General features: G+C 43.8%; 2 protein-coding genes across 8 annotated transcripts in view; one reads left to right on the top strand and one right to left on the bottom strand.

The window, feature by feature from the left end:
• Rhobtb1 (Rho-related BTB domain containing 1) overlaps window positions 1–26,941 on the bottom strand; it is a 140,734-nt gene that overhangs the window by 71,840 nt on the left and 41,953 nt on the right. For 2 of the 7 annotated variants that reach the window (NM_001252638.1, NM_001252637.1), the window contains exons 1-2: window positions 6,577–6,758; window positions 4,600–4,650 (exon numbers count right to left, since the gene is read on the bottom strand). The gene's annotated coding sequence lies outside the window, so the exon portion shown is untranslated. Of the gene's footprint in view, window positions 1–412; window positions 4,578–4,599; window positions 4,651–6,576; window positions 6,759–7,217; window positions 7,296–11,339; window positions 11,401–26,941 lie in introns of those variants that run through there. The other 5 variants (XM_006514048.4, XM_006514049.4, NM_001252636.1 and 2 more) reach the window with 4 other exon arrangements.
• A930033H14Rik (RIKEN cDNA A930033H14 gene) lies at window positions 6,854–10,190 on the top strand. The gene is made up of 2 exons (NM_001331193.1): window positions 6,854–7,199; window positions 7,568–10,190. Exons 1-2 carry the CDS (start codon window positions 6,947–6,949, stop codon window positions 7,624–7,626), a joined length of 312 nt encoding a protein of 103 aa, NP_001318122.1. The 5' UTR covers window positions 6,854–6,946; the 3' UTR covers window positions 7,627–10,190.

Below are 26,941 nucleotides of genomic sequence, written 5' to 3'. Positions count from 1 at the left end.
GAGAGGGAGAGGAGAGAGAGGGAGGGGGGAGAGAGAGAAGGAGAAAGAGAAGGAGAAGGAGAAGGAGGAGAAGGAGGAAGAGAAGAGAAGAGAAGAGAAGAGAAGAGGAGAAGAGGTACAAGGAAAAAGAAGGACCAAGAGAGAGGGAGAAGGGGAGGGGGGGACACATATGTGCACACTCCAATGCACACATTCACACATACATGCACGAGAGAGAGAGACAGACAGAGAGAGAGAGAGAGAGAGAGAACACCCACCATGTCCTTACTCAAGGGATGACTACAGGAAATGTTACTGTAACTATTCTTGTAGCATTAGTATCCAGGGGCACCAGTAAACTTGGAGTGACTACCCACCCACATTGCAGTGCTTCCTGCCGATATATTCTGGGAAGGCCCAGAAGACCACTAACCTTGGTGAGCACTTAGTACGTGGTCTGTGCCCATGACTTCAGGACATCCTCATGGCCTCAAGGATGAGGGTATATGCCATTGCCATTTGCAGGCTAGGAGAGACAGGTCCAAAATATATTTCACCCAGAGCACACAGCTAATAAGCAGCCAGAGCAGAGACAAAAATTACAAAGCTGCTGATGGTTTGGTCAGCTGAGATGGTTTGGATGGGATCAGAGCTCTGAGAGTTATGTTCTGATGAGGAGAAAAAAGAACACTCTGTGTCGACATCTTTGCTGATAAGGAGGGTTGCTCCTAGTACCCGCCGTATCTGTACACCGTTGGCACTCTCTTATCTCTCTGCTGGACATGGCTTGGGTTGTGTGTGTGTATTTTGGACTCGCTCATTGGAACTGTGGCAAAGTTGGAGAGTTCAGAAGTCTTGGCACTTTCTAGGTGGTGTTATGTAACGGGGATGGAGCCTGGGCTGGATCGGGAGACCTGGGCTGAGTTCAGGAGAAGTCGCTTATTAACTATGAGAGTGGTCAAGTTACATCACCTCGCTGGTGCCAGTGCTTTGTCACCGGAGGGAGGCTCAAACGAGTGGCCTTATAGGGACTTTCCTTGACTCCATGATTCAGCTGGCATTGACTTAAGTGTTTATGTCTGTGACAACATACATTGGAAATGACCCATAGTCAGCAGAGTTTAGGTAGCTCAGACAATGTGTTCGCTCAATATGTGTGGTGTGTAGAAATGTGTCCTTTGATACCTGTGTTTCTCATATTGCGAGAGTAACCTGGAAGGGAAAGGTTTAAAGTACCCTCAGGCTGGAGTTCATCTAGGATGTATTCAACTTCTCTGTCAGGCTACAGTGAACCCAATCTAAGCTTTGTTATCAGTTTCTTGACCTTCTCTTCCTCTCTTTGTGCTTCCGTAAACTGGAACTAAAAATGAATACCAGGCATAGTGCAGTCAAACACTTGGCATCTCAGAAGAATGTAAGAAGCCCAAGTTGTTGGTCTAGCTGGTCTATGTGTTAGAAGAGGGTCACTTGGTTTGGCTTATGGTGGGCTAAAAAAATTAAAAGACAATTCTCCACTGAGAGATGGAGCCTGAGATCAAAACCCATAAACACTGGGAACTTGTCATTACCCAAGAAAGAAAAACTCAAGAGTGGTGTAGAGAAGCGTAATTGCTCTGTCAGGACCTCCTGACAGTTCACCCTTCCCAGTCCATATGTCTGGGTCCCGGCTAGAGGGAATATCTGAAGACATCAGGTGTCTGGGAAAACCTGGCTATGCGTATCCTTCATTTCCTGTGTCTTGATTGGCTGATTTTCCAACCTCTGCCCTAAGGTGCCTGTGGAACAAAAGAGCTGGGAGGAGAGATAGCTGGTTTTATGTTAAAGTCACTGGATTTATGTGTTTCTCAAACTAAACTAAACTAAACTAAACTAAACTAAACTAAACTAAACTAAACTAAACTAAACTAAACTAAACTAAACTACTTTAAATAGCCAACCTGTAGCCATTCTGTCCCTGAGCACTGCCTCCTGCCGCCCTCCCAGCCTTCTTTCCCTCTCCCCCTTTCCACCGAGTCCATATTTTCTCTGACCTCCCGCTTCCTTCTCCTTTGTCCCTTAGCTTTTTGTAACTCATTTTGAATTCCTTCTCCAACTTTTGGTTTAGTGCTGTGAGGTTGATGGAGATCCTTGGTGGAGAAGAGAAGGGGAATAAAAGGGTCAGATTCAAATCCCCAGCCATGGGAGGGCAGAGGGAAGCCTTCACACAGTAGGGCTGAATTTGTATTGTTACAAGACCCACAGGAAGGTGAAGATCTGTGTGTGTGTGTGTGTGTGTGTGTGTTTGCGCGTGTGCACGCATGTGTGTACAGGTATGTACACCTGGAGGCCACAGAAGACCCTCTGGTTCTCACTCCCCAAGCACAGTCCAGCTTGGGTTTTTTACAGACAATGTCTCTCGGTAGCCTGAGACTTGCTGAGCCAGGCTGACTGTCTGTCCACCTGTCCCTGCCTCCCCAGTGATGGAATTACAAGCATGCTCAGCTTTTTTTTAGAGGTAGGTTCTGGGAATTTGAGTCAGGGTTTGATGTTTGTATAACAAATACTTTAGAGACTGTGCCCATTGCCCAGGCCCTAGTTTGTCTGTTTTCTCAATGCTTCAAATGTTTCTAACCATTTTTTTTTCAACAAGAGAGAAGTGAAAGCCTGCTGATACCCAAAAAAGCAAAGGAAGGGCTGACTACTAGCTGAGTAATTACTGTTAGTGACAGCTTGCAAATTCTGAGGTTCTTTTGGGCTCCAACATTACATAATTTAGAGTGTAATTTGACTACTTTAAATAAATTATAGATTTATGATTGTCATATTGATTATTTTTTATGGCATATCATTTATCACAGCCAGCCATATATCAGTTAATGGTGAGGATCTGGCCTATAATGGGATCTCCCCAATAAGAACCATGGAATATGATCTGTCTTGGATTGGTCTAGGATATAGCAACTTTTATAGATCAAGCTTTTATAGAATAGTATACAACTACCCCTTAATTGATTAAAGATGCCCCTTAACTAACTGTGCTTTTGTAATGCTATTATGCCAGCTGGGGTTGTCAGTACTTGATAAAGAGTTTATCTAGAGGGTCACCTTTGTAATTTGTAATTTGTTAGTGACTCTGTGTTTAAAATTCCCAGAGGGTTAACAACTGTTACAAATTATTCTTTAGAAACAGAGCAAAGGAGGACATAGCTGCAAGGGATGCTCGCAGCTGAGGTGCAAATTATAAGTATCTGAAACTTTAGATATTGACCCTTTTCAGAACTTTGGTTGGGATTTATTGATTACGTATCCAAACCTATCCACTATACGTACAACATTTCACCACGCTGAGGATCTGAAGGAAGAAGGTACTTTGAGGCTCCGTGTCCCATTGTAGCCTTTTATCAAAGATGTTCAGCCGAGTGACAGCTTTCAAGCTTTGATGCCTTGTAAGCAATAGGGTCTCTGCCTCCACAGTCCTGGACCACCATGGCTGGGGACAACTCTACCATGTTAGTTAGTTTCAAAGTCTAAATCCTGATTATCTCCAAACACTTGTTTATCATTTATGCAGATGAAAACTTATGCTTGGTATGGGATTCAAAAAAGTCTCACAGAACAGAAAACATTGGGCATGCACAAAGATCATGATTTATTCTTCATCTTTTCCATATTGGAATGCTTAACATCTTTTTTTTTTTTTTTTTGGCTTTTCAAGACAGGGTTTCTCTGTGTAGCCCTAGCTGTCCTGGAACTCACTTCCATACACCAGGCTGGCCGCAAACTCAGAAATCCACCTGCTTCTGCCTTCTAAGTGCTGGGATTAAAGGTGCGCACCACCACTACCTGGCAATGCTTAACATTTTGCCTTTTAAATTCGCTCGGAAACTTCTTGAGAGTCAGAGACTCCACCCCACCCCCATGATATATATTTATTCTTTGACTGATCCGTGCTAGGAAGTACCTATTTACTTAGAAGAGTGGACCCTCTTCTCTAGGGACAGCTGCAGTGCCGAGTGTTCCCGGGATATCTGTAGTTACTAGATTAAATAAGTCACTCAACTTTTCTTGGCCTCTGTCTCCCTGTCAGAGATGAAGTTTTCAAACAGGAGTTTATGTTTTTAGATTAAGACAAATCTTTTAAAAAACAAAAAACCCAAAAGCTGTTGCACACCACAGTTGTTGCATATGTGTGTGTGGTGTGTATGATGTGTTTTTCCATTTATTTGACACACATATATGTAGAATAAAACCATAAATGGACAGAACCAAATCTTGACGCATGCTCACAAATGTCCACTACTAGTCTATGAAATCTCCTGAAGGCTAAGATGAAGATGAGTCAAATCTCCATTACCGACTACACTCAGATGCCCAGGACCCTCAACTGTCTACTACCATTTTGATTTTCTCCTTAGAATGACCCACAGGAAGGAGAGACGGGGCACACAAGATTCATTTTAAGGTTCTTTTCTTTGAAGAGAAAATAGACTGATTTCAACAAACAATGGATTCAAACCATATAAAACAGCAAAACCCGATTCTTTCGAGACAAAACGACTAAGAAACCTGCTCTAGAACATATCTCAGCATCAGAGGCTACAATACTCATCTGTGCTTGTGGGCATGCGCAGAGCTACTGACCTCGCTCCCGGGAAGTGAAGAACAGGAGTTCCTGCGCACAGCTGGTCTTACCTAGAGAATAGAGAGAAATACTGTTAAAATCCCTCTGCCTGCCACCAGCCCACAGGAACTCTTTTTTTTTCTCTAACATACTTTGTATCTTTCTCCACAGGCGAGGATGGGCAGAGTCTGACTAACTTTGGTTTATGCTCTGTGTACACTGGTATTTCTTTGGGTCAAGTATCTCCTGAAATAGCTATGTTAGCATTTTATAGCATTCGAAGAAGTATATTTCTGAGCATTTGGGGATGATACAGAAAAAGCACTTAGCCACAAATGGATGGTAAGCACAGTGAAAACTCACTGGTTTTCTCAAATAGACAAGGGAGTGGGAGATTTTCTTAAAAAAAATTGTCATTTTAAAACACCATCTTAACCCCAACACAATGAATTCTGGTTTCTTCTGTTATTATTATTATTATTAATTATTTTCTTTTTCTGTAGAAGTAATAAGTCGGTAACATCAACCAGGCTACTTGTGTGCATCCTTGTGAGCATACATAACCCTGTACCTTGGGATGCCCGTGACCTTCACAACTTTGGAACATAGAGACTGTTGATAGAGATGGGCTAAAGCCTCCCACCATGGGAAGGAATGGATCAAACCCAGACCCCCATTGATTTTCAAATATGATCCAGGAGTCTCATCAAGAATCTTGTTTAATATGATAATTGACTGCTTGCTTCCCCTGTGGGGACAACACTCAGATGTTACTGACAGTCCAAAGATTGAGTTTGTCTAATGGGAACCACTGGTTCTCATAGGCGTCCCAAAGATCACTGAAGATGAAATAATACACTGAGTCTCAAAAGAGTGTTTAAAAGTGAACTTATGAGCCTGTTGGTGGCTTATTATCTGCCCTTGGCCAAGCTGAATGCCTCTGGAAGCATGGCATGGTTTGGAGTCTCTTGTATGTTTTTATGGCAGGTAGCACAACCTACAGAGAACCTCATGCTGAAACCCCAGGCTGAGTATTCAGTAGTTTCCCCAAAAGCACAGACCAGGGAGATTCAGTCAGGATGTCTCCTCTGCTTGCTACTATCTAGCGTTTCCCAGCTTTCTGTAACTTATCAAGCTTAATGCATGCCTCCACCCCCAATGCCCCAGCATATGTGTACAGGCAGTCCCAAAGGCGCAGCTCTTGTGCTGACGTGCAAAGCCAACTCAGAACCCTGTGCTTGGCTCTCCCTCCTAACTTTTCTGGCTTGTCTGAGTCTAAATATTGACTTTGCTCCTCCGTTGAGTAGTTTGATATGGGATGGAAACCCCACGGCCAACAGTGGAATCAAATGTTATATATACATTTTTTACACAGTCTTGCCTTCCTTCCACTTTTTTGGGGGTGGGTGTGAGTGTGGATCTCTTCTGTGTCTCTCCCCCTACCCCCTGGCTGTGAACCTAGCTGAACACTTAAGTTGAGGTGTGTGCAAGCCCCTCACAAGGCAGCGTGTATTGTTGGCACAGCAACTCACAACAGACTCCCTAGACACAGGGCTAGGGGGGAGGGGAGGGAGAGGGGCGTCATCGTGCATCCAAAGACACTGCTTGGGGCAGGGCAAACACCCAAGGGCTCAGAGCACCCTGCTTCTCGCGTCCCAAGTTCCCCACCAGAGTCCTTCGAGGAAAAGGCGCCTTTCCCCGGGGGCGCGGCAGCACCCGGCCCTGGTGCAACCGGACTGCTAAGGTGCCTGTTGTACGTGTTGTCTGCCGCTACAAGTTAGGGGTGCGGCCGGGGCGGGTGCTCTTCCACATCTCTTCAGCTCACTCCTCTGGGAGGGGACTGTCCCCCCGCATCCCTTCAGCTCACTCTCGCAAACGTTGCTGGGGGAGGGTGGGAACATGGGCCGGGGTCCCCACCTGCCACCCGCGAGGCAATCGGGAGCTGGTGAGGGTGCTCCGCTGCTCACTGGGACACTCAGCACGACACAGCCACCTACCCTGCAGCCGAGCGAGACCTGGCTCCCTCCGCCGCTCAGCAGCGGCCCCCGCCGCGCGCGCTCGCGGGGACGCCGGGACCCTGCGCACCGCGCGCCACCCGCCCGGCGTGGCACAAAGGCAGCATGGCCCAGCCGCACCCGGCCGCGTCCGCGTCCCGGCGCAGGCCACGGGACTCGTCCCCAGGTCGCTGTCGCCGCCAGCCCTGCCCTCCTCCCGCCCCCTTTCCTGGCCAGGCGGGGCACCGGGCGGAACCCTGCGCCCGGGCACGGAGCGAGCAAAGCGGTGGCGGCCTCCGATCGCTCTCTCTCTCTCCACCGTGACGTGAGCAGCCTTGGCGGCTATTTATAACCACACGATTGGATTTCATTCATGAAACCAGGGCCTGGTGTGTCTGAGCTGTGGGACGCGAGGTGGCGAAGGTGCTGCGGCTGCACGCACACCGGAGGGGCCTGGGCTCCAGGGCCGGGATCAGCGTGCGTCCCGCTACCCCGGGGACCCGGCCTTAAGCCAAGCGGAGATCAGAGCAGGGCAGGGTGTGTGCGAGCTGTCCCCGCGCCCCCTCCCCGCAGCATCCCACCCACTCCCGAACATCCGCTGGCCCTCAGTCCTGGGCTCAGGAAAAGTAAGTTGGGCCACTAACCGGCTGGGCAGCATAGCTTTCTTCCCCCTAGGAACTGACCGGCCGCGGACTCCGAGGGAGGACATTGGCTTTTGTTTCAAAACCGAGCCCAGCTGCTGACTAAGCGCTGCGCTGGCCCAGCCTCCTCCCCTGGGCGCTGCACGTGCGGGCTGGCTCTCCCCCTCCTGGTCACCTTCCCCTGCACCGGGCTCAAGGGGTCCCGGCAGGGGGCGGGGGGGGGGGACGCCCAGCTTTTCCCCCCACCCGGTCCTCCCCACCCCCACCTCCCACCCCGAAATCAGCTGTTTTAGAGAGGCTGGGGGGCGGGGGGGGGGAGCTGAAACTGATTTCGGCCTCTTCTGGGTCTGCAGGAAATCTTGGAAGGGAAAACCAGTTTCGGGGACACTGTGGACTTTCAAGCCGATTGTGAGTTCTGGGGGCAGAGTTCTGGTTACTTTTCACGGATCCGCAGAAGAACTGCCTAGGTGCCTAGGGGTGTCTGGCATCACGCGATGCTCTAAGGAGGTGACAGGGAACTGCAACTAACTTGGCTCCTGTCCGCAGGGAACTTTCAGTCCGCCTTCTCAACTGCCTGTTAGACTGGGCTGTGTAATCCGCTCACTCTAGTCCTGCAACGAGACGAGACAGCTGGCGGATTAGGATGTGAATGCCTTCAACTAGGGATGTGCTACGTTTATAAAACCCTTCTAAAGGCTGACATGGAGCACACAAAAAATGGCCACGCTACATCCTTGGCCTCCATCAGTTCTTAGCTAAGGCCTTGCCAGCATCTCGAAAGGGTGGGAAAGATAGATAGCCGTATTTTACTGTGAGGACGGTTACTTAGGGCTATCCTTCAACTTCCCTTAAAAAAATGAATAGCAAACAAAACCCTCTCTCACAGTAACGCCTCCGTCCCTCCTTTTCAGGAAACCACATTTGGTTTTCTTAGATGGACTTCTCTTCCTCCCCAGGATCTCTGGTTTCCAGTCTCTTTGGCAATTTCCTGCCCCTCCCTTAGATCCTCCCATAGCTGGTCTCCAACTCTCGCTATGTTGCCAAGGCTGGCCTTGAACTCCTGCAACCTCGGCCTTGCAGGTTTGTACCACCAACAGGCTAAGCAAACGAAATGTTTTTAAATAAGAAAATGTTGTGCAGGCAACCTGCGGTATTTAAGCAATCCTTAATGTACTGTTGTGGTTGGAGATGGGGTCATCAAGGCCATAACCTTTTGATGCTAGCAAGAGAAGGAAGGAAGAAGTCAAATTCCCGTGTCTGAGGAGTTCAAGGTGGATCGTGACTGAATATGGTCATTTGCTTGGCAAGGGGTAGACTCCCCTCAGCCTGCTTTAAAAGGACACCATGTTGAAAGACTCAATCAATAGATACTCTCTCCAGGAATATATTAGGGAAAGTTAATTAACCCCGTTGTTGCTAACTAGCTACTTCTCGGCAAGTCAGTTCTTTTCAAACTACCTTGGGGCACCGAGGAATAGAACAGTAACTAAGAAATGGGAACTTAGAAACTAAGAAATATGTATTGTGGCCCCAAGTGCAGCGGGGAATGGCTTTCCTCTCTTTTTTTTCCTTAAGATTATTATACCACCACAACTGATGAGGCAGGCCATTGGAACCATTTTACAGATGGGGTAACTGAGGCAAGGGCAATTTGCATTTTTTCAGTATTGTTAGTGGTTGACTTTTGTGCCCCAGGGTCATCGAGGGCTGGCTTTATTTTATCACTAACCTTTGTTGTAACATCCGGTCCCCTTCAGGTGTCTTTCACTTCCTCAGTCACACATTCAAAAGATGAACCTGCCATAACTTTCGAAAAATGCCAGGCATAATGGCATGCCCCTGTGGTTCCCCCACACTGCCAGAGGTAGAGACAGCAGGATGCCTGGGGCTCACTGGTTCTAAAGCCTCTCTGATTCAGTGGCCCCTAGTTCCTGTGGGGGAGGGGGGAAGGGACAGATCCTAAGGAACAACCCCAAGGTTGACCTCTGAACTCCACAAGTACGTGCACAGGCGAGTGCCACCCTTTACCACCCCTCCCCCCACATGGCAGCATATGCACACACCTGCACATATTTCTGAAGCATCAGAGAGGTTGTAAGAGTAGAAAGACACCTAGTACTGTGCATACTCTTGGGGTGCCTGACCATCTCCTGAGCCCCCCCCCCCCCCCCCGACCATCCTTGTAGAGTGGATAAGGAATGCCTACTAGCCATTTTGCTACCATTTTTGACCTCATGGCATACCTAAACTTGAGGGGGAACTGATCTGGAGAACTTCCAGGAAAATAAATTGCTACTAATGGAGATTTCAGAGACAGCAGAAGAAAAAAAAAAATTACTGGAACTTTGTACCAAGCAAGGACAGGGATGTCAAGAAGACACTGCCATCGACATGCGGGGCCCATGGTGCCCCAAACTTCACACACGGGACCTCTGATTCATGAAGGTGGGAGGAGTGGGCATACAGCATGGACCGTGACCGCCGGCAGAAAAGAGGGGATAAAAGCAAAGCGGATAGCGCAGCTTCACGCAAGAGCTCAGCTGTGCTCCAGCCCACCAAAGAACCAGCCTTCCTGCTCGCTAACACAATCTGCATCATTCACCTGAGATATACAAGGACTGGAGGCCTCACTGGGAATTAGCCAACATTTCTCTCTCAACACAAATTTTCTTGCACAATGGTGATGTTAAACTTGTTATGGTAGGTATTTTAACCAATGATGTTGCCCTTCACACACACACACACATACACACACACACAGCCAAAATAAATAAAATAAAATAAAATAAAATAAAAACACCCCCTCCACCAACACCAAATCAAAACAACACCAACAACCAAAACCATCCCAGACTGGCCACCTCACACGTGCATGCTGATGCACATACATACACAATAATTATAACTTAAAAATTTAAATACCAGAATTTACATATAGAAGTGTTCTTTAATTACCAATAAACTCACTCACTACTGAGTCCTTGGTGTTTGTAATTCCCCTGAAGCCATTAACTATCACCTTCCTGCCCCCATTTCTAGACTTTTATCCTGGTGAGACCTATTACTGGAAATATCAGTATGTAAATTTTTAGATTGAATTTTTCTCTGCACACACTGCCTTTGAGATCATCTGTAGCAGTAGCTCATTTTTTTTTCGTTGCTAAGTGTCCATTATATGGACCTAGCAGGGTGTGTTCATTCACCCATGGAATGCCATTCAAATATTGTCAATATTTTGCCACAGTGGAAAAACACTCCATAAACATTGGTACACAAATGTTTTGTGTGTGAATGTTTTTTCCTTTATGATGAATGTTCAAGAATGCCAAGTTCCAAATCAAATGCTAACTAAGCTGTTGGACTGTTTAGTTTCAGAGTGATTGCACGTTTCACCTCCCTACCAATAATATTTAGCATCCTCACTTTTTTTTCTTCTTTTGGTTTGTTATTTACAAAATTACTGTTCAACACTAATGAAGAGAACTATCTCACCGTGGCTTTGATTTGCATTTCCCTAATGACCAATTCTGTCAAAACATCTCTTCCTAGGCTAACTGACCACCCTTAACTACTAATCGCTAAAAGAGATGTTCTTGGTTTTTGTTATTTTATAGATAGGTTGTCTTGCTATTGCATATTCTTAATTTTTGTTTTTTTAAATAGTTTTTCCCTTTTAAAAAATTAGATATTTTCTTTATTTACATTTCAAATGTTATCCCCTTTCCTGTTTTCCCCTCTGAAAACCCCTTATCCCATCCTCCCTCATATGCGTGCTTATGTGCAGCTGCCTAGGTGTATGTGCACAGAAGTGCAGGTGCTTGCAGAAGCCACAAGAGGGAGTCAGAGACCAGTAGCTGGAGTTTGAAGGTGGTCGAGAGATGCCAACGTGGGTTCTGGGATCTGATCTCTGATCCTCTGCAAGAGGTGCAAGACTTACAGCTGTCAGCCAACTCTCTAGAACTTATTGTTGAATTAAAAAAAGTTCTGGGGTCATAATCTTCAAATTGCAAATTAAATATGCAGTACCCCCAGGAAAACTCTATCATCAACTTAATTACGAGTGCTCAGTGCTTCTATTGCCTGAAGCTTTTTCCAGTATATCCGTGGTTATGGGAAGTTACTCACATAAAATTCCCACGGAGAGTTTTCTCAGTCATGTGGTGTTAAGTCCTCTTTGGAGCGGTCTATAACCGACAGCCGGAGGAGCCAACGCCCCACCCTCCTGCGCAGGCGCAAAAGACCTCCCCCAGTGATTGATGCAACAGCTGTGGACCAGTGGCTTGGGCCATTGGGGTGTAGCAGAGACAGCTGCCACTTCCCACCCTTTGGTCTGGCATGCCAGATCTAATGCTAGGTTGGTGAATGGATGTCAGGTGCTAGGGAGCCATTTCAGTCATAGGGAGTGGGGACACGAGAAAATAAGCTGGCGGATGGGCCTGCTTTAAAGAACAGCTGCATTTGGTCAAAAGGTTTATTGAAAAGCAGCTGTTGGGTGAGATCGCTGGGGTGACACAGCCGCTGTTGCAATGGCCAAGGACTTTGTGGCACTTAAGGGATGTTGTGGCCAGTGGCACGTGGAGATGCTGCCTCCACCGACTGACTGGCTCCAAAGACCTGTTCCGGGCTCCAGAGCTGGGATAGGGCAGGGCACGGGGTTTAATCAGCCTTCACAAGCAGCTTTGTCTAAGCCACCCTGAATGCCAACCTTTCAGGAGCCATAGGATTGATCTGAACTGCTCCACTCAGAGGCCTTCTCTCTGGTTAGTGACAAGGGACAGAGACATGTGTCTTTGCGCTTCCATAATGCCGTGTGTTGATGGCCAAAAGAGAAAATGACCTCTTGGGACCCTGTTTCTGCAGATACTCCAACGTGGGAGCAACATTTCTACAAGTTGTTCTAGCTAGACAAGCAGGGACAGGTATTTCCCAGCTTCCTTTCTTGGGGGCCATTTCCCCAACTTTTGTATGGTTGATATGTCTGCCATATGAAATGATCCTGTCACTAGCACCATTGTGAGGTTTTGTATGGGGCTGCATTCGCTTGGGTAAGAATAAAAGCCCTAGGTTCTGAGCGACCCAGTTGTGTGGAGGTGGGCTCTTGTACAATTAATTTAGTGCAAGTGTTCTTCAAGCCATCTCAGCAGCACCGAGGTCTCCAACTGTCCCTGCTTTCTGCAGCACAATCTGGAGGACGCCGGAGATGTGCTGGCTTGTCAGGAAGTCACCCTGTTTTCCTAAAAGCTTCGTCCTCATCCCACCCTAAGGCAGTTAGGTGGACAAGCTCGGATCTTAAAGAATAAAGATATTAAAGATATAGATGAATGCTAGTGAGTCTGACCATGGGATTTGTGTGGTTACCCACCCTGTCTCGAAAAAACTAAACAAAAACAAAACAAAACAAAACAAAAAACAAAACAAAAAAACAAAACAAAACAAAAGTTTATGTATTAGAGATTTTTGTTCTTATTTACTTATTTATCCTTTTTCCTACATTTTTTCAATTAATTAAAGTATTTTCTTATTTTTTCTTATTTAAATGCACTTTATACATCAAACACACTAATAATATTGAGGATTTTTTTTTTTTGAGACAGGGTTTTTCTGTATAGCCCTGGCTATCCTGGAACTCACTTTGTAGACCAGGCTGGCCTCGAACTCAGAAATCCACCTGCCTCTGCCTCCCGAGTGCTGGGATTAAAGGCGTGTGCCACCACGCCCGGCCTAATATTGAGGATTTTGAGAATCAAATAATACATAAAAATTTTGTTCAACTTTTGTATTCATATCCTATCATACCCTAAAAATATCATTAGTGAACATTTAATACTATCCATAACTGAGGATCCTATATCTAATGTTGAATACTAAATTGTTTCAAAACATACAAAATATTCTTTGGGAATTAAGCATAGTAAAAGAGCATAAAATATTAAAAAAATGAATCATTAAGAAATATATTCAGCAGGTGGATTTCTGAGTTCAAGGCCAGCCTGGTCTACAAAGTGAGTTCCAGGACAGCCAGGGCTACACAGAGAAACCCTGTCTCGAAACACACACACACACACACACACACACACGCACGCACACACACACACACACACACACACACACACACACCAAAAACCAAAAACCAACCAAACAAAAAAGATTATCAGTGTTTCTAGGAGAGAAAATATTTTATCAGTAAGTATATTTTAAAAATTTACGTATTTATCTTGCAAGTCAAAATTCACAGCACATTTTCCATGTTTCTAGGTACCAATGAATGAGAGGCAGGATTGAGTCTGCCCTTCATTCTGCCGTGTGCTTGGAGTATGGCATGACCTTCTTTTTCTATGCGTCGCTTCTTAGGTTTTCTGTTGGTGTTGGATGAGTTTGTTAAAAATGTGATTTTGCAAGCCTGGAAGTCCTAACTACATTCTCCTTTTGGTCAAAAGCCTCCTCCCCTGACATGGCTCTCGCTAACAGAGCTTAGTGTGCTCAGGAGGAGCCAGCTGTCCTTTGCTCCGGTTGGAAGCAGAAACCGGAAAAGATAAGAGTTCAGTGTGTGTTGTCTGTTCTTTTCTAATATTTAATTTTTATTTATTCTTCTCTTATACAATACATCCCAACTGTAGCTTTGTGTCTTGGAAAAAATGTTCTGCATCTGAAAAGGATGTTAATTTCAGAGACAAACCAATGGACGCATTCATTGTTAATATTATAAAGTGTTAGTGCTCTTCTTCAGTTTTACCTGATTCAAAATAAGTGACATGTATGTGCCAGGCCATTTTAAAGCTATCTTGCCTGACTGCTTTACACAATACCTGTTTATCTTCACCAAATAAGCAACACCCCCAATTCCATTATCACCACCACCACCACCACCACTACCACCACCAAAACAACTAAAAACCCTCAACAAATATTAAAGGGAACAGGGAATAGGAAGGAAAAAAAGAGAGAAAATCAAACTATATAGCCACGTGATTTTATCCATTGTGTGTGTAAGTGTTCCAAAGGCCACAGCGAGGCAGATACCTTACTGAGCAGTTGTTCATGGTGATCGAAAGCATGTTGATGTGAAAGATGTGCGTCAGCAGTAAATGTAGACATGGGCTCATGAGGCCCTTTAAAAGTGCTATGAATGGGGCTCTGTGGTTCAAAGCACTCAACTGTGCGTGCAGGGAACCTGAGTTCAGTTCGAGGGACACACATCAGTTGGGTCACAACTTCCTGTAACTCTAGGAGTGTTGCTCTGTTCCTGAGTTCTGGCTGCTTCCTGTCTCCCCATCCATAGAAGTGAATACACACACACACACACACACACACACACACACACTCACTCCACCCACATCACGTTTGTGTGCTCACTCAGCATCTTTAATGAGCACATCATTTAATCTTCAGGATGACCTTGAAATACACTATCTCCAACCCAAGAGACTGAGAAGTGAGTTTTTCCGGAGGCTGAGTGGGAGAGGAGTCACACTGACTAAGCCTGAATTCCATGCCTGCTCTTAGATCACAAGCTAGCAAATCTTAAGTACCCTGGTGTACAGGACACTGAGTTCTATATAGATTTCTCTTAGAAGGAGAAAGTAAAGAATCACTAAGGCCCTTACAGGACACTTACCATGGCCAAGGAAAGGCTAAGCCATGTGGCTTGTCTTCAGTTGTAGTGCCTTTCAAACGTGCTTTTAATATAAGGGTGCAAACACCTGACTTCCTTCCTGGGACTTGGGAGTATGTTTGTACACACAACAACGGGGGTCTCTCCTTAGCTCTGAAAAGACTTACGTTGAATATTTCATAGGCTATTTATCACTTGGTAGGTTCCACTTTATGAGCAAGCCGCTAGCTGCATTTCTGTGAATGACGTAATCAGTCAAGCATGTCAGGGTCAGCTTTGTGTTTCTTTCTCTTTTACATAAGCCAGGGAGGCCAGGGGCCAGGGCACTGCGGTCTGAGATCAGCCTTAAGGGGCTTAGGGATTTGAGGAGAGACATGGAAGACATTTCCTTTAAGTTTTCACCTCTTCCCAGGGTAATTCAAACAGCACCATATGGCATCTATCTATCTATCTATCTATCTATCTATCTATCTATCTATCTATCTATCTATCTATCTATCTATCTAATTCATCATCATCATCATCATCTAACATCTATCTTCTATCATCTATCAGCTATTATCTATCTATCTATCTATCTATCTATCTATCTATCTATCTATCTATCTATCCATCCTTACCTTTGCTTAATCTTCTATTTTCAATCAATCAATCAATCAATCAATCAATCTATCTTCTATCATCTACCTATCATCTTTCTATTATCTATCATCCATATGTCTATCTATCTATCTATCTATCTATCTATCTATCTATCTATCTATCTATCTATCTATCTATGCTTAATCTTCTATTTTCAATCAATCAATCAATCAATCAATTAATCAATCAATCTATCTATCTTCTATCATCTATCTATCATCTTTCTATTACCTATCATCTATCTATCTATCTATCTATCTATCTATCTATCTATCTATCTATCTATCTATCATCTATCTATCTATCTATCTATCTATCTATCTATCTATCTATCATCTATTTATTGATCATCTATCTTTCTATTATCTATGTATCTATTTATCTATGTATTTCTATCTATCATCATCTATCTGTTATCTATCTTCTATCATCTATCTATCATCTATCGTTCTTCTATCTATCTATCTATCTATCTATCTATCTATCTATGCATCTATTTATCTATCTGTGATCTATCCATCCATCTATCAATATCCCTCTCTTTCTCTCTGTATTGTGGTGTCTCTGTGTCCTTGTGTACATATGCATACACAAGTGTGCATGTGGGTACATGTGCCTATGGAGGTCAGAGGACACCCTCAGGGGTGTTCTTCAGAAGCCATCTCCTTTGTTCACTTGAGTCTCTCAGTAAGACCCGAGGCTCACCAGTCTAGAATTAGGCTAGACTGACTGGTCAGTGAGCCCTAGGGAACTGCCTGTTTCTGCTCCCTATGGATTGGATTGCAAACAGTGGCCACCATGGTCTGTGATGGGCTTTGAACTTGGGTCCTCAAGCTTCCAAGCTCTCTACCAACTGAGTTCTCTCCCAAGACCCCGTAGTCTTAAACATAGGTCAGGTATTCCTAATCTGAAAATACAAAACATTCCAAATTTCAACCACTTTTGAGTGCTGACATGATGTCCCAGTGGAAAATTTCCTATTAGAAGACTTCGTTTTGTGTTTAAAATCAATGACAATATACAATAACTTCCAGTTATGTGTATAAAGTATATGAAATACAGATGCATATCCTGTTTAGATTTGTTTCTATGTCCAAGATATCTCATTAAGTTAGTATAATATATTCCAAATGCCAACAGAGTCCAAAATCTGAAAGTTTTCTGGTCCTAAGCATTTTGAATGTCGATCAATGTCATGGTACGTAAAACTTGTTTTTGTTGTTGTTTTCAAGATTCCTTAGTGATAATTTTCTCTAATAATCTATTTAACAACAAAACTGAGGCTGTAAAGGAAGAGTGCCCACTTGTCCTGCTGAAATCACTATCACAAACCTTGTCCCTGAGAAGGGGCTTTGAGATATAAAAACACATTGTGCAAAGATTAACATGCCACCGGCAGGCATGAATTTGTAATCTGTAATGCCAGCTAACATTTTTTTTTTCCATTTTTTATTAGGTATTTAGCTCATTTACATTTCCAATGCTATACCAAAAGTCCCCCTTACCCACCCACCCCCACTCCCCTACCCACCCACTCCCCCCCTTTGGCCCTGGCGTTCCCCTGTACCGATGCACACAAAGTCTGCGTGTCCAATGGGCCTCTCTTTCCAGTGATGGCCGACTAGGCCATCTTTTGATACATATGCAGCTAGAGTCAAGAGCTCAGGGGTACTGGTTAGTTCATAATGTTGTTCCACCTATAGGGTTGAAGATCCCTTTAGCTCCTTGGGTACTTTCTCTAGCTCCTCCATTGGGAGCCCTGTGATCCATCCATTAGCTGACTGTGAGCATCCACTTCTGTGTTTGCTAGGCCCCGGCATAGTCTCACAAGAGACAGCTACATCTGGGTCCTTTCGATAAAATCTTGCTAGTATATGCAATGGTGTCAGCGTTTGGATGCTGATTATGGGGTGGATCCCTGGATATGGCAGTCTCTACATGGTCCATCCTTTCATCTCAGCTCCAAACTTTGTTTCTGTAACTCCTTCCATGGGTGTTTTGTTCCCACTTCTAAGGAGGGGCATAGTGTCCACACTTCAGTCTTCATTTTTCTTGAGTTTCATGTGTTTAGGAAATTGTATCTTATATCGTGGGTATCCTAGGTTTTGGGCTAGTATCCACTTATCAGTGAGTACATATTGTGTGAGTTCCTTTGTGATTGTGTTACCTCACTCAGGATGATGCTCTCCAGGTCCATCCATTTGCCTAGGAATTTCATTAATTCATTCTTTTTAATAGCTGAGTAGTACTCCATTGTGTAGATGTACCACATTTTCTGTATCCATTCCTCTGTTGAGGGGCATCTGGGTTCTTTCCAGTTTCTGGCTATTATAAATAAGGCTGCTATGAACATAGTGGAGCATGTGTCCTTCTTACCAGTTGGGGCTTCTTCTGGATATATGCCCAGGAGAGGTATTGCTGGATCCTCCGGTAGTACTATGTCCAATTTTCTGAGGAACCGCCAGACTGATTTCCAGAGTGGTTGTACAAGCCTGCAATCCCACCAACAATGGAGGAGTGTTCCTCTTTCTCCACATCCTCGCCAGCATCTGCTGTCACCTGAATTTTTGATCTTAGCCATTCTCACTGGTGTGAGGTGGAATCTCAGGGTTGTTTTGATTTGCATTTCCCTGATGATTAAGGATGTTGAACATTTTTTCAGGTGCTTCTCTGCCATTCGGTATTCCTCAGGTGAGAATTCTTTGTTCAGTTCTGAGCCCCATTTTTTAAGGGGGTTATTTGATTTTCTGAGGTCCACCTTCTTGAGTTCTTTATATATGTTGGATATTAGTCCCCTATCTGATTTAGGATAGGTAAAGATCCTTTCCCAGTCTGTTGGTGGTCTTTTTGTCTTATAGACAGTGTCTTTTGCCTTGCAGAAACTTTGGAGTTTCATTAGGTCCCATTTGTCAATTCTCGATCTTACAGCACAAGCCATTGCTGTTCTGTTCAGGAATTTTTCCCCTGTGCCCATATCTTCAAGGCTTTTCCCCACTTTCTCCTCTATAAGTTTCAGTGTCTCTGGTTTTATGTGAAGTTCCTTGATCCACTTAGATTTGACCTTAGTACAAGGAGATAAGTATGGATCGATTCGCATTCTTCTACATGATAACAACCAGTTGTGCCAGCACCAATTGTTGAAAATGCTGTCTTTCTTCCACTGGATGGTTTTAGCTCCCTTGTCGAAGATCAAGTGACCATAGGTGTGTGGGTTCATTTCTGGGTCTTCAATTCTATTCCATTGGTCCACTTGTCTGTCTCTATACCAGTACCATGCAGTTTTTATCACAATTGCTCTGTAGTAAAGCTTTAGGTCAGGCATGGTGATTCCACCAGAGGTTCTTTTATCCTTGAGAAGAGTTTTTGCTATCCTCGGTTTTTTGTTATTCCAGATGAATTTGCAAATTGCTCCTTCTAATTCGTTGAAGAATTGAGTTGGAATTTTAATGGGGATTGCATTGAATCTGTAGATTGCTTTTGGCAAGATAGCCATTTTTACAATGTTGGTCCTGCCAATCCATGAGCATGGGAGATCTTTCCATCTTCTGAGATCTTCTTTAATTTCTTTCTTCAGGGACTTGAAGTTTTTATCATACAGATCTTTCACTTCCTTCGTTAGAGTCACGCCGAGATATTTTATATTATTTGTGGCTATTGAGAAGGGTGTTGTTTCCCTAATTTCTTTCTCAGCCTGTTTATTCTTTGTGTAGAGAAAGGCCATTGACTTGTTTGAGTTAATTTTATATCCAGCTACTTCACCGAAGCTGTTTATCAGGTTTAGGAGTTCTCTGTTGGAATTTTTAGGGTCACTTATATATACTATCATATCATCTGCAAAAAGTGATATTTTGACTTCCTCTTTTCCAATTTGTATCCCCTTGATCTCCTTTTGTTGTCGAATTGCTCTGGCTAATACTTCAAGTACTATGTTGAAAAGGTAGGGAGAAAGTGGGCAGCCTTGTCTAGTCCCTGATTTTAGTGGGATTGCTTCCAGCTTCTCTCCATTTACTTTGATGTTGGCTACTGGTTTGCTGTAGATTGCTTTTATCATGTTTAGGTATTGGCCTTGAATTCCTGATCTTTCCAGAACTTTTATCATGAATGGGTGTTGGATCTTGTCAAATGCTTTTTCTGCATCTAACGAGATGATCATGTGGTTTTTGTCTTTGAGTTTGTTTATATAATGGATTACATTGATGGATTTTCGTATATTAAACCATCCCTGCATCCCTGGAATAAAACCTACTTGGTCAGGATGGATGATTGCTTTAATGTGTTCTTGGATTCGGTTAGCGAGAATTTTATTAAGGATTTTTGCATCGATGTTCATAAGAGAAATTGGTCTGAAGTTCTCTATCTTTGTTGGATCTTTCTGTGGTTTAGGTATCAGAGTAATAGTGGCTTCATAAAATGAGTTGGGTAGAATACCTTCTACTTCTATCTTGTGAAAAAGTTTGTGCAGAACTGGAGTTAGATCTTCTTTGAAGGTCTGATAGAACTCTGCACTAAACCCGTCTGGTCCTGGGCTTTTTTTGGCTGGGAGACTATTAATAACTGCTTCTATTTCTTTAGGGGATATGGGACTGTTTAGAAGGTCAACTTGATCCTGATTCAACTTTGGTACCTGGTATCTGTCCAGAAATTTGTCCATTTCGTCCAGGTTTTCCAGTTTTGTTGAGTATAGCCTTTTGTAGAAGGATCTGATGGTGTTTTGGATTTCTTCAGGATCTGTTGTTATGTCTCCCTTTTCATTTCTGATTTTGTTAATTAGGATTTTGTCCCTGTGCCCTTTAGTGAGTCTAGCTAAGGGTTTATCTATCTTGTTGATTTTCTCAAAGAACCAACTCCTCGTTTGGTTAATTCTTTGAATAGTTCTTCTTGTTTCCACTTGGTTGATTTCACCCCTGAGTTTGATTATTTCCTGCCGTCTACTCCTCTTGGGTGAATTTGCTTCCTTTTTTTCTAGAGCTTTTAGATGTGTTGTCAAGCTGCTAGTATGTGCTCTCTCCCGTTTTTTCTTGAAGGCACTCATAGCTATGAGTTTCCCTCTTAGAAATGCTTTCATTGTGTCCCAAAGGTTTGGGTACGTTGTGGCTTCATTTTCATTAAACTCTAAAAAGTCTTTAATTTCTTTCTTTATTCCTTCCTTGACCAAGGTATCATTGAGAAGAGTGTTGTTCAGTTTCCATGTGAATGTTGGCTTTCTGTTATTTATTTTGTTATTGAAGATCAGCCTTAGTGCATGGTGATCTGATAGGATACATGGGACAATTTCAATATTTTTGAATCTGTTGAGGCCTGATTTGTGACCTATTATGTGGTCAATTTTGGAGAAGGTACCATGAGGTACTGAGAAGAAGGTATATCCTTTTGTTTTAGGGTAAAATGTTCTGTAGATATCTGTCAGATCCATTTGTTTCATCACTTCTGTTAGTTTCAGTGTGTCCCTGTTTAGTTTCTGTTTCCATGATCTGTCCATTGGTGAAAGTGGTGTGTTGAAGTCTCCCACTATTATTGTGTGAGGCGCAATGTGTGCTTTGAGCTTTACTAAAGTTTCTTTAGTGAATGTGGCTGCTCTTGTATTTGGAGCATAGATATTCAGAATTGAGAGTTCCTCTTGGAGGATTTTACCTTTGATGAGAATGAAGTGTCCCTCCTTGTCTTTTTTGATGACTTTGGGTTGGAAGTCAATCTTATCAGATATTAGGATGGCTACTCCTGCTTGTTTCTTCATACCATTTGCTTGGAAAATTGTTTTCCAGCCTTTCATTCTGAGGTAGTGTCTATCTTTTTCTCTGAGATGAGTTTCCTGTAAGCAGCAAAATGTTGGGTCTTGTTTGTGTAGCCAGTTTGTTAGTCTATGTCTTTTTATTGGCGAGTTGAGACCATTGATGTTAAGAGATATTAAGGAAAAGTAATTGTTGCTTCCTGTTATTTTAGTTGTTAAAGGTGGCATTCTGTTCTTGTGGCTGTCTTCTTTTAGGTTTGTTGAGGGATTACCTTCTTGTTTTTTCTAGGGCGTTGTTCCCGTTCTTGTATTGGTTTTTTTCTGTTATTATCCTTTGAAGGGCTGGATTCGTGGAGAGATAATGCGTGAATTTGGTTTTGTCGTGGAATACTTTGGTTTCTCCCTCTATGATAATTGAGAGTTTGGCTGGGTATAGTAGCCTGGGCTGCAGTTTGTGTTCTCTTAGTGTCTGTATAACATCTGTCCAGGCTCTTCTGGCTTTCATAGTCTCTGGTGAAAAATCTGGTGTAATTCTGATAGGCTTGCCTTTATATGTTACTTGACCTTTTTCCCTTACTGCTTTTAGTATTCTATCTTTATTTAGTGCATTTGATGTTCTGATTATTATGTGTCGGGAGGAATTTCTTTTCTGGTCCAGTCTATTTGGAGTTCTGTAGGCTTCTTGTATGTTCATATGCATCTCATTCTTTAGATTTGGGAAGTTTTCTTCAATAATTTTGTTGAAGATGTTTGCTGGACCTTTGAGTTGAAAATCTTCATTCTCATCCACTCCTATTATCCGTACGTTTGGTCTTCTTATTGTGTCCTGGATTTCCTGGATATTTTGAGTTAGGATCTTTTTGCATTTTCCATTTTCTTTGATTGTTGTGCCGATGTTCTCTATGGAATCTTCTGCACCTGAGATTCTCTCTTCCATCTCTTGTATTCTGTTGCTGATGCTCAAATCTATGGTTCCAGATTTCTTTCCTAGGGTTTCTATCTCTAGTGTTGCCTCGCTTTGAGTTTTCTTTATTGTGTCTACTTCCCTTTTTAGGTCTAGTATGGTTTTGTTCATTTCCATCACCTGTTTGTATGTTTTTTCCTCTTTTTCTGTAAGGACTTCTACCTGTTTGATTGTGTTTTCCTGTTTTTCTTTAAGGACTTGTAACTCTTTAGCAGTGTTCTCCTGTATTTCTTTAAGTGATTTATTAAAGTCCTTCTTGATGTCCTCTACCATCATCATGAGATATGCTTTTAAATCTAGGTCTAGGTTCTCAGGTGTGTTGGGGTTCCCTGGACTGGGCGAAGTGGGTGTGCTGGGTTCTGGTGATGGTGAGTGGTCTTGGTTCCTGTTAGTAAGATTCCTCCGTTTACCTTTCGCCATCTGGTAATCTCTGGAGTTAGTAGTTATAGTTGACTCTGTTTAGAGATTGTTCTTCTGGTGATTCTGTTACCGTCTATCAGCAGACCTGGGAGACAGATTCTCTCCTCTGAGTTTCAGTGCTCAGAGCACTCTCTGCTGGCAAGCTCTCTTACAGGGAAGGTGCGCAGATATCTTGTATTTGGACCTCCTCCTGGCCGAAGAAGAAGGCCCAAAACAGGACCTTTCTCAGACACTGTGTTGCTTTGGCAGTTCCCAGGTGGTACAGACTCTCACCTAAGCAGACTAAATTCCTAAGTTCCTTGGAGTCCCGGGACCAAGATGGCGACCGCTGCTGCTGTGGCTTAGGCCGCCTCCCCGGCCGGGTGGGCACCTGTCCTCTGGTCCGGAAGGTGGCCGGCTGTCCCCGGCCCACACAGGGTGCTGCCTCAGCGCCTCTGTGCTTCCGCCTGTTCCAGAAGCTGTCAGGTTCTCTGGCGCACCCTCTCACCTGTTCAGACTAATTTCCTAAGTTCGGCGGGTCCCGGACCAAGATGGCGACCGCTGCTGCTGTGGCTTAGGTCGCCTCCCCAGCCGGGCGGTCACCTGTCCTCCGGTCCGGAAGGTGGCCGGCTGTCCCCGGCCCACACAGGGTGCTGCCTCAGCCCCTCTGTGCTTCTGCCTGTTCCAGAGGCTGTCAGGTTCTCTGGCGCACCCTCTCACCTGTTCAGACTAATTTCCTAAGTTCGGCGGGTCCCGGACCAAGATCGCCAGCTAACATTTTTAAAGTACCTACTATGTGTTAGGTTTGGGGCCCAAGACTTCGACAGTTATGAACTTCTTATAGTGACCTTATGGGAGGGTAGAGTTAAAACCTCTATTTTTATAGATGAGGAAACATAGGTCCCCAAAAGGCAAAGAGCATCATAGTTCACATTTGAAGCTGAGGAGAATTGAAGGACTCTGGTGAGAATGCAAGGATCCTCGTGATCTTTGACAAGTGGCCAACACCTATTGATCAGGTATCTGAATGCTATTATCTCTCTGTCACCGAGACAAAGAACATAACTTACATTGGGTTCATTCCTCGCTATTTCCTGAAGATAACGTGTCATCATTCCACTTCCTAGTGAGAGAGCAGGAAGCTGCAAGCGTTCTGTCTCAGGCCAGCATCACCAGTTTGATATAAAGGGAAAGCCACACAGGTGTAAGAGCCCGCTTTGCCAGATGGAGTGGCTATGAAATACAATTTATGTATCTAGGTGGGTAGCATGGGTGAGCTTCCAGAGAGTATGTCAGTTATTCTTAATTATCCAAATAAAGAGTATTTCTTGATGTTTAAGCATCCACATCTATCTGGTGGGTGAGCCAGGTACACACATGTGTGGACCATTGGCTTAAAAGCGATCTCTCTTCCTTTTCTGGGCCAATATGGTGTGTCCTTGCTAAAGACATCAAGTCTTATTTTTCAACTCTGAGTTACTTAGCATTGGAGTGACTAAGGATAAAGTGGATACTGAAATGAGACACTCACAGGAAACCAAAGTCAGGGGTCAACTGACTCTTGTTTTGGGAGCAGTTTTCAGTTCTTGAGTCCAAATAAATTCTTCTGTTAGTAGTGGCAAAGTAATCTAACATGGACATGCATGCATGCACACACATGTATACAGATGTACACACACATGCATGCACGCAACTACTGTGACTGTACAGACTCTTGCTTTGGTCAGAAGGGACCTACTACACCACTCTTGTTTTTATAAGCATTGACATTTGTGCTATGTGATTACGTCTGGGCTGTGTTTGTTGACTTGGCTCTCTAGTCTCAGGAGACAGTTGAAGTGGCCATTATCTTGAGTAAGAACTTATAAAGAGATAGACATAGGCAGATAAAATATACCCAGGGATTCTCTTTAAACGTGTATGCTTGGGCTGGAGAGATGGCTCAGCGGTTAAGAGCACTGACTGCTCTCCCAGAGGTCCTGAGTTCAATTCCCAGCAACCACATGGTGGGGTACAACACTCTGTAATGGGATACAATGGCCCCTTCTGGTGTGTCTGAAGACAGTGACAATGCATACACATATATAAAAATAAATAAATCTAAAAAAAAAAGTGTACACTTCTATTCTCTGCATTAGTAAGGGACTGAGAGCCTGGAGGAGGGAGGGCATTGTGAAGGGAGACATATTTCCTTCAGTTCAGTGTGTACTGTTCTGGTTCTATTTTATTGCTATTTGGAAATGCTAGCTTTTTAGTCCTATCAAATCTAATGAAGAAGAGAGACAGGGTATGGTGGGTACCTGAACACTGGTGTGTGCACAGCTGATAACGCTTAGCCAACCTGTTTGGTGTCCCCATGGGAGAACTGCTTCGGGTGCACTCTGTCACTTGCCAAGGCCACCATAAACTCAGCTGTCAATAAAAATGTTCATGCTGCAGAAGAGAGTTTATGGTTGAGAAGCATCCCAGAGCATACCACTTTCCTCCTAAGATAATTCTAGAAAGATGGAAGGGAGAGCACTTTCCAAAAAAACGCTTCAGGTTCTCATCATGGAAAACATGAAACGCATGTCCGACTGGGACTGAATGACATCTTCTGGATACTCATAACTGTACTGAGGTGACTGTCCTCATTAGTCACTTATAAGTGGCTCATTTGACTTGAGTTTAGGGTCTCTGAATAAAACAGGAGACATTCTATTATATTCAAATATTCTGTGTAGTATTCGGCATGTAGTGAAAATTATTCACTGTTTATGCAAGACCCAAATGTAAATAGTGTTCTTTCTATTTACGTGGGAATCTGACAATTTTCAGATGGAAAGAGTGAGGAGAGAGAGAAGAGTTGTATCGGAGGAAAGTAGAATTCTTTTATTTTTTGAATTATCCAAATAATTTAGCAATAAACAGCAGGTAAGATAGCTTGGTTAGGTAGCCATTCCCAATCTTCGTGGGACTTGTTGAGTGATAGCTAACAACGGGGAGTAACTTTAGCTCCTAAGCACCCAGCCAGCCTAGGAAATACTTTTGATTTGATCTTTTTTTTCCTTAAAGTTATAGATCTCATTGCAGGACTTCTTGGGGAGACATTTGCATCCAAAAGTACAAGTCACCTATTTATTCTGGGGACAGAATTTAGTCTGTGTTGAGCCACTCACACATATTCCATGGGGGGGGGTAATATCTATGGTTAAAATATCTACCATTGATCCATACTGTTCAGCTGAGCATGCTATGAACATGTGAAAATCAGGGTAAATGACATAAGAACCCTGCCCAGCAAAGACCAGCTGTGTGACACATGCAGAAAGCATGGCTCCTTCTGATCCGGGAGACATATGGGTCACTGCGTCGATTAATCAAGGAGTAGCTGTCCTGTGCTATTCTACATCACAGAGACTTGCCAGATCTCCTTACATAGCACGGATACTTCTACATGCGGCTACGTGTCTACAGAGGCCCGAGGTCAGCATCAGGGCTCTTCTTCAGTTACGCTCGATCAACCTTATCTTTCCAGACAGGTCTCTCACTGAGCCTGGAGCTCACTGATGAGGTTACAGTGACCAAGCAGCACCACCAAAGGTCCTCCTGTGTCCACCCTCTCCCAGCACTGGCCTGCTGCAGTGCCCAGCTCTGACATGATGCTAAGGACCTCAACTCTCGTCTTCAGGCTCGCATGGTGACAACATTACCTATGGGGACATTTCCTTGCCTGCTTCTGCAAGGTTTGTTTTGAAAGTTCAAACCTAAATTCAGAAGTATTACTTATACATCTTAAATATAATGAATACTAATACATATACATACATGCATGCATACATACATACATATATGTATATAATGTGATACCAGGGGCCAATAACTCAAGATTAAGACTCAAGTCACTCTTGATAAAAATCTGACCAGGTTGTCACAAACAGAAACCCACAAATCCTAAAGAAAAAGTTAGCAAACTAAACATATACAATCTATAAAGGCGCATATCCACAGCAAGGGGTTGGTCAGGAACTCCAAGCTGAGTTAACATTCAAATGCCAATAGTATGGGCTACCCAGTGGCTAAAAGTGCTGGCCTGTGCAACCTGATGACACATGTGCAATTCTTGGAACTTAGCAGAAGGAAAAATACAAGCCCTTGAAGGTGTCACCGACATAGACATCACAACCCTCCACCACGCAAAAAAGGTAATCATAAATACAGCTTAAAAGCCGGGCGTGTGCTGGGCATGGTGGTGCACTCCTTTAATCCCAGCACTCAGGAGGCAGAGGCAGGCAGATTTCTGAGGCGAGCCTGGTCTACAAAGTGAGTTCCAGGACAGTCAGAGCTATACAGAGAAACCTTGTCTCAAAAAACAAAACAAAACAAACAAAATAAAACAAAAC

The sequence above is a fragment of the Mus musculus genome, chromosome 10, assembly GCF_000001635.26.
Source record: "Mus musculus strain C57BL/6J chromosome 10, GRCm38.p6 C57BL/6J".
Taxonomy (NCBI): Eukaryota; Metazoa; Chordata; class Mammalia; order Rodentia; family Muridae; genus Mus; species Mus musculus.
Note: the sequence above shows the minus strand (reverse complement) of the source record. Positions and strands in the feature narration are given on the sequence as shown.

Bases quoted from the DNA above. Each gene is read 5' to 3' on its own strand.
- A930033H14Rik (NM_001331193.1), top strand. From the start codon at position 6,947: ATGAAACCAGGGCCTGGTGTGTCTGAGCTGTGGGACGCGAGGTGGCGA. The intron at 7,200-7,567 runs GTAAGTTGGGCC...CTGGGTCTGCAG, and splicing joins CAGTCCTGGGCTCAGGAAAA to GAAATCTTGGAAGGGAAAAC.